The sequence below is a fragment of the Pollicipes pollicipes genome, unplaced genomic scaffold (assembly GCF_011947565.3).
Source record: "Pollicipes pollicipes isolate AB1234 unplaced genomic scaffold, Ppol_2.1 Scaffold_4881;HRSCAF=5763_pilon_pilon_pilon, whole genome shotgun sequence".
NCBI classification, from domain to species: Eukaryota; Metazoa; Arthropoda; class Thecostraca; order Pollicipedomorpha; family Pollicipedidae; genus Pollicipes; species Pollicipes pollicipes.
In genome coordinates, this window is record NW_023596576.1 from 26,665,812 (window position 1) to 26,679,727 (window position 13,916).

Below are 13,916 nucleotides of genomic sequence, written 5' to 3' on the forward strand. Positions count from 1 at the left end.
GCCAAAGCTGCCACATTGTGGGTGCTGCAGTGCTGATGGTGCTGCTTCATCACATCTCACTGTGTCATCTCTGCTCCCCTGGTCAGTTGATGGTTACACCATGCTGTGGTGCTGGTGGTGCTGTTCCATTGCATGGTTCACAGTGTCTGCTCCCCTGTCAGGTGATGGTGGCTGCTCCGTCGGCGCCATGCTGTGGTGAGCCGCTGACGGCGCTGCTCCGTCGGCTGCAGGACCACGCGCCGCCTCCAGACGTGGCCGCGCTGCGCGCCTGCTACGAGCAGCAGTGGGCGCAGCTGGTGGAGCTGGTGTCGCGCGCGGCCGGCACTGGCGAGAGCAACTCGGTGCTGCTGGTCGGGCCGCGCGGCGTGGGAAAAACGGCCGTGAGTCAGTCGCCCATCGATCCTCCAGTACATACCACGTGCATCATGTGCTGACATGTGCCATGTCCTGCCTGAGGGTCCCTTAGGTGACAATGAACCACCCGATTGATGAGTCAAGAGGACAGCATTGATAAGCATCAGCAAACATGTCTACCCAAGCGCCCACCTGGACGTAATGCAATCGGCCCAGCAGCATGAGTGGGCTCCGCACTTTTAGTGTTTGTGAGAGTTCACAGTGACGACGTGTGTGGCCACATCGCGATGAACGCTGCCTGTTTGACATGAGTGTATGACTGGTCGGAATTCGGGTTAAATAGCTGAACCCATGATACTGCTGGTTTTGCAGTACTTATGCGGGTCTCCTCCGTCCCTGGCCGCTGCGTCATGCAGTGCCCGCCTGACCGCCCGCCTAACCGTCCGCCTGACCGCTGACCTGGCGCTGGCCTGACCGCCCGTCTGACCGCCCGCCTGAACGTCCGCCTGACCGCTGACCTGACGCTGACCTGACGCTGACCTGACGCTGACCTGACCGTCCGCCTGACCGCTGACCTGGCGCTGGCTTGACCGCCCGTCTGACCTCCCGCCTGACCGCTGACCTGACGCTGACCTGACGCTGACCTGACCGCCCGCCGGACCGCCCGCCTGATCTCCACCTGACCGCCCGCCTGACCGCCGGCCTGATCTCCACCTGACCGTCCGCCTGACCGCCGGCCTGATCTCCACCTGACCGCCCGCCTGACCGTCCGCCTGATCTCCACCTGATCGCCCGCCTGACCGCCCGCCTGACCGCCCGTCTGACCGCCCGCCTGATCTCCACCTGACCGCCCGCCTGACCGCCCTCCTGACCGCTGACCTGACGCTGGCCTGACCGTTCGGCTGACCACCCCTGCCGTCGTCGCCAGCTGCTGGAGGCCGCCCTGACGGAGTCGGCGGCCGGCCGGGACGGCCGCTCGGCCGTGGTGCGGCTGCACGGCCTGCTGCAGACCGACGACCGTGCCGCCATCCGGGAGATCACCGACCAGCTGCGGCTGCAGGCCGCCGTCGGAGACCGCGTGTTCGCCAGCTTCGCCGGTCGGTCGGGGCATGTGGGTTCTCCGGCGCCGCTGAGCTGGGAGCGGGGTGTGGGCTCACCGGCGCAGCTGGACAGGGAGCGGGGTGTGGGCTCACCGGCGCCGCCGGGCTGGGAGCGGGGTGTGGGCCCACCGGCGCCGCTGGGTTGGGAGCGGGGTGGGGACTCACCGGCGCAGCTGGACAGGGAGCGGGGTTGCTGTCATCGGTTCGTGGGCCGGTGTATTTTCGTAGAGTGGGACACGTACTGGTATTGAAATGTTTCGAAATTATGCGGGTGCTGCACGTCCTTGCTGTCGCACCTGTCTTTTAAAAGCCCTCGTACAAGACCATTTGAGAAATAAGCTGTCGCCACAATGTTTAATCCGCTCAGAAAAGCCGAGGCTACGGACATCAACACAGATATGATCTAATTCTCTCGATACCGTACACATTTTAAATAGAATGGGCCATATGAGATGATTTATGTTTGCCAGTTCGAAAGTGTGGTTAATCATTAGAATGTCGTAAACGTCCGTCGAACGCTCACCCAGACTCGTTTCCGAGCTAACGCTGTGCACTGGGGTGGTTTCAGAAAACCTAGCCTTTCTCCTGCAGTCGTTACGGGATGGAAGCAAAGAGGAGTCGAAAACAGTGATATTTGTTCTGGAAGAGTTCGACTTATTCTGTCAGCACAAGAACCAGACGCTGCTGTACAACCTGTTTGACGTCGCACAGTCCGCCCAGGTTTGTCCCAGTAGTGGCGCCTCTCCTCCCATTGTCGCCGGGATCCCTATTACATACCGTGGGGTGTCGCCATTTTTTGGCGTTGGGAAAAAGTGCAGTGTCTGAACTTGCGCTGATATAGATCCTTGTGGTCTGCAATGGGTAAACCATAACATGGGGCAATCTAGTAAATTAAAGCAAAATCAGAATATATTGAACTGTCGGTTTCAGCATTCTGACACCTTGGGTTTTTCTGCTTGACGTCGTAGCTCAGCACTTGCTGCTGGCTTGTCAGCCTGTACAAAGAAATGGCCATTGATCATGAATTTGCGTTCCGGTCGTCGACACAAGCCACCTCCTATTACCAGCGGCACGGTGAGACGGTTCCGCCGGCGCTATGGCCGCCGTCTGCCGTCCGAGTGAATCACGTCTCCGACAGGCTCCGATCTGCGTGCTGGGCCTGACGGCCCGGCTGGACGTGCTGGAGCTCCTGGAGAAGCGCGTCAAATCGCGCTTCTCGCACCGCCAGCTGCACCTGTTCGGCGCCGGCCGTCTGGCCGACTGGCTGGCCGTGGTTCGCTCCTACCTGCTTCTGGCGGCGGCCGGCGGCGGGCGCTCGGCCGCTGCCGCCTGGGACGACCGCGTGCGCCGCCTGCTGGAGCAGCGGCCGGTGGCGGCGGCGCTGCGCAGCCTGCACGAGCGCACCCGCAGCGTCCGCGACCTCAAGCTGTACCTGGTGAGACGGCGCTGGGGTGGCGCGCGCCGCGGGCGGAACTGCGCCCGGCTGGTGCTCGGGCGGCAGCCGTACGGGCCGATCGCTGCAGAATAGCTGCTCCTTTAGCTTCAGCCGCTTTCTGTGGTGCCGCCACGGCTGATAGAAATGTTTCGTTTGTCTGCCACGCTCACTTCTTGGCGCACATGTTTCGTGTGCGTAGCGTGTATTGTGGGATGTGTATATGGAACAGTGGTTGTATGTCCGAGTCTGAAACGGGACGGATTCTGTGCCGTGGCTGCCGACAGCGTCTGGTGCTACTTCGTCTCTGGCCGGACCGGACCGAGCTGCAGGCGGACGACTTCACGCTGGCGTTGGCGGCCCAGCGCCACGACAGTCGCGCTCTCCTGCTGCAGGGACTCTCTGTGCTCGAGCTCTGTCTGGTACGCCTCACCGGCCACGCTGCGGACTCCGCGTGCCCGAGCTGTAGCTTACCCGTAACATATGAGAACTCTAGTGCTGTGAGAGCTGCATTGAGCTCCACGTAGGCTTGAGTGGGGATCTGACGTGTCACAACTGTAGGTGACTGGGCTAAGCTTGTTTAAATGTTTGTTCATTCGCTGTGCGGGGATTACACACTCATTATTGACCTCTCCATTGGCTTCGTAAACCAGACAGTCTAGTGCTGATGGATCCACTCCCACGCTCTCACCCTGACCGCCGGGACCTCCTCCTATGCTCTCACCCTGACCGCCGGGACCTCCCCCGCAACGCTATCACCCTGACCGCCGGGGCCTCTTCCTACGCCCTCAGCCCGACCGCCGGGGCCTCCCCTACAACGCTATCACCCTGACCGCGGGGCCTCTTCCTAAGTCCTCACCCTGACCGCCGGGGCCTCCCCTACAACGCTATCACCCTCACCGCCGGGGCCTCTTCTTACGCCCTCACCCTGACCACCGGGGCCTCCCCCACAACGCTATCACCCTCACCACCGGGGCCTCTTCCTACGCCCTCACCCTGACTGTCGGGACCTCCCCTACAGCGCTATCACCCTGGCCGCCGGGACCTCTTCCTACGTCCTCACCCTGACCGCCGGGGCCTCCCCTACAACGCTATCACCCTGACCGCCGGGGCCTCTTCCTACGCTCTCACCCTGACCGCCGGGGCCTCTCCTACAACGCTCGTCCCTGAACGCTGGGTCCTCCCGCGCTCTCACCCTGAGTGCCGGGGCCTCTTCTCATGCTCTCGCCTGGACCGACGGGCCTCCCACGCCCTTCCCTTGACTGCAGGGGCCTCCCACGCTCTCAGCCTGGCCGCCGTGGCCTCCCCCGCAGGTGGTCGCCATGCGACATATGACGCAGGTCTACGACGAGCCGTTCAACTTCGAGATGGTGGTGCGCGAGTACGGCAAGTTTGCCAGCCGCCGCTCCGTCTTCCAGTCGTTTACGCGCCCCGTACTGCGGAAGGCCTACGAGAACCTTCAGGTGAATCTCTTGGATCACTCGCGGGTCACCGAACCCAGCAGCTGTCAACCCCGCTCCATAAGCATATAATCATCAACCGCTCGCTCACTAACTGTGGACCCTTTGAGTTGCAAAATGAGCTAAGTGAGTCACGTTAGAAAATACCAATGATTAGTTATGTGGATCTCACTCTTTGTAAAATTCTTTTACGACTTACCGTCGTTGTACGAAGGAAGAAGCCTTTACAGGATTCAGGTGGGAATTCAGGTGAGCGTGACTTTCAAATCCTCGGCAGTGCCCTTGGAGCTACAGGTCTTGGGTTTGAGCCCCTGCCACGCCATCGCCGCACCCCGCATGACACCCTTATAAAGGCGTTCGTGTCGAAGCGACCCTGGTAGTCGGTAAGGTGTAACGTGTGGTAAGCCCCAGTTGTTTGTATGGCTCCTCCGGTGGTAACAATGAAAATTGTAGCGGCATTATTAGTCTGCCGTCCTCACTTCTTCAACTGCACTGTGACACTTAAATCCTTTATAGTTTTTTTTGTGTGCAGTATTCATCTGTTCGGAAGTAAGTCTTGGTATGTCACGTTTACATTTGTTTCGCGATCAAAAGAAACCAGCGCTCGCGAATACGAGTGCCCAATTAAAGTAAGGGAACCAATGTCATGTCTTGTTTAACAAAACTTGTATCCAGTCTTGCAGGGCGCCAATGGCGATCCGTAAAACTAGCATGCCCTTAACGGTCACCGGTGGGCGTGTCCTGATTCCCCGCGGCCGCGCCGCTTCCTCCCCCAGTGTCTGGAGCTGATCCGACCGGTCGACGGTGGCGCCTCTCGCGGCCACCAGCAGTACCAGCTGTTTTGGCTGGCCGTCACGGCGCAGCAAGTGGACGAGGTGGTGAAGAGGCCGGGCGCCGTGCCGACGGAGCTAGCGCAGTGGGCCGACAGTGGCGTCATCTGAGATGACAGACTGGGCCCTCGTCTGACGGACAGACTGTCCTTGTGTGACGGGCAGACTGGCGGCTCTGTCGCCTGGCGCACGGGACTGGTCCGAAGGGGTCCGCGCCCACTGAAGGCCAGCCCTGAGTCCCGGCTGACGTGGTGTTGAGTGAAGACCAGCCGCCCGACTGTCTTGTTACCTTGGGCCGGCTGGTGCTGTGATACGCCTGCTGATCGACCCCAAAGGGTAAATGTCGCAAGGCCGCGGTCACACTTCTGCAAATGATCCGGGCGGGGACGCAGAAATGGGGGTATTCACGTCATTCAGAACTAGTTGAACGTTATGCCGCACAAGTTGTTGCCATTGGAACGGTCTTTAGCTGCATTTTCGTGGTTTCCGCGAAGTTGGTTCCGCGATTGTCTTATGCCATGTCGTGCTTTTTATAAGTAAATGAATCCCGAGTAGATTGCCGCTTTTCAAAATGACGGCACAATGCACCAGAAGAGAGGAGGTAGTGATGTTCAAATGTTCTGCGCGGGCGCCCTGAGTATGCATTTCGTAGCGTTTATGTCAGAGATGCTATACACTATTGTTTTTCACCTGAGTCATCTATTCGCTCGGTACACGCAGATCACACTGGCATTCTGCTGGCTGAAGGTCGTCGAACCAAAGGTCGTTCTGACCTTTGATCCTATGTTCTTTCCGTTGCAAAATCTGGACGCCAGATTCCTGAGGGACGCTCTGTGTGCCCCCGGGTTCGTATCAAGTGTGTTGCGCTGAACTTGCTGGCGGGATGGTGATGACGGGAGGCGGTCACCAGAGAGGTTACATCTTGTTGGAGATGACAGGAGCGTGTGAGGTGTACGGCCCACATCAGCCTGCCTCTCGTTCAGAAGCCCAGCGTCATTCGGAGGACACGTCCGGGAATAACTGACACGCCGTTCCTCTCAAAATCAGCCTGAGACATGCGGCCACAGTTGGGTGTCGGGGGGGGGGGGGGGGGGGGGGGGGGGGCTGCGCTGCGCCTGCCAGCAGCGCCATAAATGGCGGCGAGCCCACTTGTCTCCGAGCCCATGCGCTGGCCCGGCGAGCCCACTTGTCTCCGGGCCCATGCGCTGGCCCGGCGAGCCCACTTGTCTCCGGGCCCACGCGCTGGCCCGGCGAGCCCACTTGTCTCCGGGCCCATGCACTGGCCCGGCGAGCCCACTTGTCTCCGGGCCCATGCGCTGGCCCCGGCCCACGCGCTGGGCCAGACAGGCCGAGCCGCACCAGCGCCGGTCGGGTTCATGGCGTGACAGGAGCAGACTGCCTGTCGGCGGGAGCCGAGCTCTATTAGCGGTAGGCGATTTTAACCTGGCTCTAATTCAACGCAAGCCTATTCCGTTTATGGGCACGGGAACCATCGTGGGGTGCCACCACTAAAGGAGGGTCGGAGACCCGTCCGTGCTCGCACGCGTCATTTTACGGTGGGAAGCTGGGGAGGCGCCCCACCGCAGCACGACGTATTTACGCCTACCGGATGTAACGATAGGACGGCACGAGTTATGGTCTCGGCAGGATGCCCTCCGATTTATAAGCACGTCGCCTGTAGTTACACACGGCCTACTGCTATCCGCTACGCCGAAAGGTAAGACGGACGCCGGGGCTACTTGACCACACTGCACCAGCGTAGCGTAACGTAGCAGAGCAGCGCAGTGTGAGGCGCGGACGGCTATACAGCACCTGCCTTGTCAATCACCGACCCGGACGTACGTCGGCGAAGAGGAAGTTCCCACAGGCAATGACGTAATCTGCCGTTGGCGTGGGAACGGGCCTGTGGGTGTGCGGCGCAGCCGGTCGGGCCCCGCAGCCGTTTGTGGTCTGCAATGGTGGCCATCACGGCAGGTGGGACCAGCAGGCGGCAGTAACTAACCACGGCTGTGGCTGTCCAGTAATTGCGAGCTGCTATATTGTTATCCAAGTCCGGGCCATCCTTGCACCCAGTGCCCGCCGGCGGGATGTCTTGATCAGCCGACAGTGGTCAAACTGGGCAAGCGATTGCTCCGCTGTTAAGATGAAGGTGGTCTCAATGGTCCCCCTCGCTAAGACCGGCAGTCGCTGGGCACCCTTGCGTGATAATGCAACGATCGTGAGTGTGATCGTTAAAATGATGAATTGCAGAATGCTGCTGTCGCACTGCATCGGCATGGCTTGCATCCACACGGTATGATAGCCTACGTGCAGGTGAGCGACCACTGAGCCGCACTGTTTCGGCAGCTACTTAGTCCCTGCTAAGGACCTGCTGACCATCCCCGGCTCATCAAACTCGCCACTCTAGCCGCATCGTAGACGTACTAAAATCCCGTGCCATTCTTACTACTGGTGGCACCAGCCGGCAGTCCTGAGTCCGACCACCTCGTTGTCTCGGAAACGTCCAGTCCCTTCCCAGTAAATGTGATGCCCCTGACCGTCTCATGTCCCCTGGTGTCGCTGTAACCCAGCGGTAGGACTTTCGTCAAAAGCGATTTGCGTTACATTAGCTTTAAGTGAACTATTAACGTGCAACGTGCATCAAAACCGTGCCAGCAGAGATGTAATGTTTCTCTTCAGTTGAACCGGAGGACTTCAGCCCCCTCCCCTTCCCCCCCCCCCCCCACAGACTTGAGCTCCATCCTACAACTTTGAAAGAAAGATGGGCCAAATCAAGGATAAACCCGTTTCTTGCCAAATAATGGGGGTAAGTTTCATATTTTCGCGGTTCAGCCGGTTCACGGTTCACCCCCTCAACTCAATTTGCGAAACGACGCCTATGCACACATGTTCCAAAACCAGACTGGAACACTCTGAAAAGCATGGACAGTTCCCACAATGAACAACATAAACTGCATGAGGGTCATCACCCCTCCTAGGATGACTGGCGCTTTTCGGATAAGTTGACGGGTCCGAGATGGCATGCCAGCAGCACCAGCCGGAGCACCAGCCGGAGCTCCAGGGTCCAGGGGCGGCAGCGGACCGGCCGGGGGGTTCCCGCCTGCACCGACCCGTCGCCGCCCTGACCGCGGCGGCGCTGATTTATCGGCGAGCGACGGGCGGCGACTCTTTCATCATCCGCTCGGCGGAGCTGTGGCGGCCGGCCGAGTTAGCGGGCGGCGGGCGGTCAGCGGCGGCGGGCGGCGACTCTTTCATTACCCGCTCGGCGGAGCTGTAGCGGCCGGCTGAGTTAGCGGGCGGCGGGCGGTCAGCGGCGGCGGGCGGCACGGTCTGAGAGACGGCCGACGCCCATTACACGCTCGTTATCGGGCAGACGCGGCAACCCCCCGCACGTGGCAGTCGGCCCGCCGACGCACCGAACAGAGGAGCGACAGGCAGCGCGCCGACGCACCGACAGAGGAGCGACAGGCAGCGCGCCGACACACCGACAGAGGAGCGACAGGCAGCGCGCCGACACACCGACAGAGGAGCGACAGGCAGCGCGCCGACACACCGACAGAAGAGCGACAGGCAGCGCGCCGACGCACCGACAGAAGAGCGACAGGCAGCGCGCCGACACACCGACAGAGGAGCGACAGGCAGCGCGCCGACACACCGACAGAGGAGCGACAGGCAGCGCGCCGACACACAGACAGAGGAGCGACAGGCAGCGCGCCGACGCAGCGACAGAGGAGCGACAGGCAGCGCGCCGACGCACCGACAGAGGAGCGACAGGCAGCGCGCCGACACACCGGCAGGGAGCGACAGGCAGCGCGCCGGCACACCGACAGAGGAGCGACAGGCAGCGCGCCGGCACACCGACAGAAAGTAGCGCGACGACGCAGAGAAACATGAGCGGTAGTTGGCTACTGCAGCGAGGTGGTCCCATAGCCCTTGCTGGCTTGCAATCGTTGCAGTGTATTGCTTATTTCGAAATGTGTGCTAAATGTTGGGAAATGTATTCAAAGCCACGACAATGAGCGATGGCAGAGGACGGTTGTGACGACGCTTTTAGCATCATTATCGATACATTGTGCACAGAAAGGTACGTCCAGTCTGCACAAAGCGTTATTTGTGTGACCTCTCTTCACTGTTAAACGCTACCTTCCAGCATGCCACGCAAACAACGGCTGGTAGCAATCTATAGACTGAGCGGCTCCGCCTGGAGGCAGCCTTATTTCTTCATATTTACAACTGGAAATCTCCTCACAACTCACGTGTCTGAAAACAGAAGGATGCGTTAAATAAGCAGTGCATGAGAGGGACGCTGGCTGCCCGATTGTATCGAACACTCCTGGCACTGTGTCATGTAGTGACAGAGGTAGAGCAGATACTCTAAACCCGCTGGCTGCCCGATTGTATCGAACACTCCTGGCACTGTGTCATGTAGTGACAGAGGTAGAGCAGATACTCTAAACCCGCTGGCTGCCCGATTGTATCGAACACTCCTGGCACTGTGTCATGTAGTGACAGAGGTAAAGCAGATACTCTAAACCCGTAACACGTTTTACCCCTGACACCATGTAAATACGTTGCACGTAATGCTTTCTGATTTTCCGCGAATATTTTTGGTATGTTCCGAAAATAGTTGTAGGTTTGTAGCGAAGGGGGTTTGCCAATAAAACGGATTATTATCTAAAAACGCTGTATCCAGTGTCTTACTCATGCGTCTTTGAGCTACTATGGCATGCGTTCCATCTTAACTAACAATAGTGTTGCTGACTTGTTAACTGGCAGGGGTGGGAAAAAGTCTGTGTTATTTCGTACAATGTTTCTGGACGCTGGCCGCGCGTCTGGCTGGGTCTTTCAGACCTCCTACCAGCTAGGCTTTCTGTAACCTCCAATGACGCACAAGGGCTGACAGTTCGTACATTTTGAGGTACGAACTCATTTCTTCTGTAGTACGGAAGCGGCACAGGTTGTGTTGGGCTGGATTTCCCTTGCTGTGTGCCCAGTCGCAGCCTTTTCTTAAAAAGAGATCTATTAAAAAAGGTGGCTCTTACCTCATGCCGACATGAGAGCGCATTGGCTTGGTTGTGCCGTGGTCGGTACTCATTAACTACATCATGGAGACCTTCAACATTTCCTTTATTCCATTATTTCAAAACATTTGTGCGGCGACAAATATATCAGTTATGAAGGACCCCGCGGAGAGACTCAGCTGGAAGCAGCATTTCTTTCACTGGCAGCTCCCACCTACTGCACCGCCTCGCTCGACTCATGAACGATCTCCGTTCCTTTCTTTACAGCTATGCGTTTCAGTTGTCTGACTGCGGTCCCATACTGTTTGAGCCCGCTCTGCGCCACATGGGTAGCTGTTGTGACACGTGGCGCGCGGATGGCCTCAACGGACGCCGAGGCTGAGGTCCGACACAAGGTCCCGGAAATCGTCCTGTAGACAAGGAGCGGGGGAGGAGCGACCCAGGAGAGGGGGGGGGGGGGGGAGGACGCCCAGCCCACTACTGCCTCTGAGCAGCCGCTAATTGTAGGCTGGCCACGACAGAGATTTATTAGCGGGGCCTAGGTCCATCGATTCGTCATCATTGAAGCCCACCACTTCAACGGCCTGCCGCCTGTGTTTACTTTGCTCGGCCCAGAAGGCATCGGAGCTGGCCGCCCAACCCTCCAGCTCAAATGACACCGGATAATTTGTATCCTTGTTGTTAATTAACGAGAACCTGACGAGGCGAACTCCGGCAAATATAATCATGGTAATAAGCAGAACTAAGTACTTTGGCATCGTAATTTTCAGGTAGTTTTCTTATGGTGATAAATAGTGAAACATATTGAATTCTGTCCAAATTACGCAGCACAAACGAAAACAAACCAGCGCTCGGAAATTCATTGCGGTCCTTAGGTGTGGTGCCTTACACCCGAACGTATGACGCGCAAATGATGGTCAATGGCACAGCAAAGAACCATTAGGTCGGAGGTCACAGCAAACGAGTTTCTCAGTCACCAGTTCAGACAAAATTGAGGAGCCACTGCCAAGCCTCGCGGGATTTCATGGAATTCCATCACGTTTGCCTTCTCTCCAAACTTGTTCTCATTCTGATGTACAGTTTCTTTAGGCATCAAAAGTGCATGGGAGCACATTCGCCTTGCGCCTATCGCCGTCATCATCGTTTCAGAAACGGCTAACATCACACAAAAACAACGGTCCGAAGTGGCTCACGGTACGCAAATGCGTGACGTCGACTCTTGCCTGGAGCTAACCTCTCGCCTGGTGGATATATCCGTAAACCACCGCTCTGAGATACGCAATGCTTGAAAATTTCAAAATTCCCCACGCCTTGCGTGTTGTCACCGAAGGTCAGGTGCTATATTGACGTAGCAGTTGGATATGCAGCACTTTGGCCACATGTTCTTATGATGCGCGCTTGTAAGAGGTGTTAAGTCGGCAACAATTTTGCCTTTTAAGAACGACACTGCAAGTTTACGCAACCAACCTACAGACCTAAACACCCATCAAACCTGAGCCCAACCTTCTATGTTACATGCTTCCGTGTCACCTGTGTTATTCCAGCGTCCCAGGTGGCCTCAGACCGGGTGACGGCGGCGTGCGGGCGTCACCCGACTGCGACGGGGCCCGACCTGCGGGTTGTCCCTGGCGTCCCGCAGTCGTGTGACCGTCCCCTGCTTGAGCAGCCAGCCGGCGTCCGACGTGCGGGCGCCAGCTCTGCGCCGGCGTCCCCGCAGGTGGTGGGGATGTGGCGGCCCTTTGATCGCCGGAGGGCCCGGTCACCAATATGGGCGCCCGGTCAGGCCGCGCCGTGATAGGATCGCCGCTGCCGGTCGGATAACATCCCCGATGGACCATCGATAGCGGCGCTGACGTCACAGCCGAGCTGGCGGCCGCCGGCCGACGTGCCCAATTACAAAACAAATATGATAAATCGCAGGGTGAACGACAGCCGGACCGGCGCCGGGTGAGAGTGTCGGCGCCGGGTGAGAGTGTCGGCACCGGGTGAGAGTGTCGGCGCCGGGTGAGAGTGTCGGCGCCGGGTGAGAGTGTCGGCGCCGGGTGAGAGTGTCGGCGCCGGGTGAGAGTGTCGGCACTGGGTGAGAGTGTCGGCACCGGGTGAGAGTGTCGGCGCCGGGTGAGAGTGTCGGCACCGGGTGGGAGTGTCGGCGCCGGGTGAGAGTGTCGGCACCGGGTCAGGGTGTCGGCACCGGGTGAGAGTGTCGGCGCCGGGTGAGGGTGTCGGCGCCGGGTGAGAGTGTCGGCACCGAGTGAGAGTGTCGGCACCGGGTGAGAGTGTCGGCACCGGGTCAGAGTGTCGGCACCGGGTCAGAGTGTCGGCACCCGGTCAGAGTGTCGGCACTGGGGAAATAATGAAGGAATGCTGGCCGGCGCGCCATGTTTTCGGCCGGCCCTTCTGCCCCCCCCCCCCCACACCCCACCCCATCGAAGGCTGGGCAATCTCGGTCCGGCCCCGAACGAAGATCCATCACCGCGCCAAGATGAATGTCAGCGAGAACAATTAAATCATGAACACCCAACAAATATTTGAGACCCATTTAAGCCGGGCACACTGATTACACCAGAAAATTGTTCCAGTTTTTTTCCCCGCTGCACCTTCGGTAGACAAAAGACGACGGTCGCGGCCGGTCGAGGACAATGAGCTTCCAGGGCGCGGGCAAAAACAGCAGGTAGTTAAACAGTAGTTACAGGAGACTAGCGTTACGGCCTTTTGTTCGACGACTGCGGCGGCGATGAGAGAGGCCCTGATTGATCATGTCGCTTTACAGAAAACCGTGAAAACGTGGCACGAGCGTCTCAGCGGGAGAGAGAGAGAGAGAGAGAGAGAGAGAGAGAGAGAGAGAGAGAGAGAGAGAGAGAGAGAGAGAGAGAGAGAGAGAGAGAGAGAGAGAGAGAGAGAGAGAGAGAGAGAGAGAGAGAGAGAGAGAGAGAGAGAGAGAGAGAGAGAGAGAGAGAGAGAGAGAGAGAGAGAGAGAGAGAGAGGAGAGAGAGAGAGAGAGAGAGAGAGAGAGAGAGGAGAGAGAGAGAGAGAGAGAGAGAGAGAGAGAGAGAGAGAGAGAGAGAGAGAGAGAGAGAGAGAGAGAGAGAGAGAGAGAGAGAGAGAGAGAGAGAGAGAGAGAGAGAGAGAGAGAGAGAGAGAGATAGAGATATATATAATTATATAAATATATATATAATATATATATATATATATATATATATATATATATATATATATATATATATATATATATATATATATATATATATATATATATATATATATATATATATGCAGTTCATGCCTGCTTTCTGGACACGTAAGCAGCCTTGTAGTCATCATATGAACTCAAAGGACTTGCCATGGTGCAAATGCGGGGCGCTATATATATATGTATATATATATATATATATATATATATATATATATATATATATATATATATATATATATATATATATATATATATATAGCGCCCCGCATTTGCACCATGGCAAGTCCTTTGAGTTCATATGATGACTACAAGGCTGCTTACGTGTCCAGAAAGCAGGCATGAACTGCAAGATCTTGCCTTCCTTTGCGTGTCTGCACTTCCTGTGACCGACCGAGACAGTTTCTAGTGTCGTCGTTTGCAGTGTAGTGTACCGCACCTTGCCCGCGACCCCCACCGTTGCGGCGGCACCTCCCCGGGTGTCGGCGCACCGCCAGCCGGACCGTGCTGAGGGGAGGTGTTAGCC

The 13,916-nt window shown here is 57.6% G+C and overlaps 1 protein-coding gene across 1 annotated transcript; it reads left to right on the forward strand.

Annotated features, from left to right (window-relative positions):
• Nucleotides 1-284: 284 nt before the first annotated feature.
• On the forward strand, nt 285-5,732 carry Orc4 (origin recognition complex subunit 4; the record flags this gene model as incomplete). Its single annotated transcript, XM_037223297.1, has 8 exons — nt 285-380; nt 1,283-1,451; nt 2,023-2,174; nt 2,593-2,766; nt 2,809-2,889; nt 3,174-3,308; nt 4,200-4,349; nt 5,123-5,732. Coding segments are annotated over 8 exons (1,122 nt in total), but the record flags the coding sequence as incomplete, so codon positions are not given.
• Nucleotides 5,733-13,916: the final 8,184 nt, after the last annotated feature.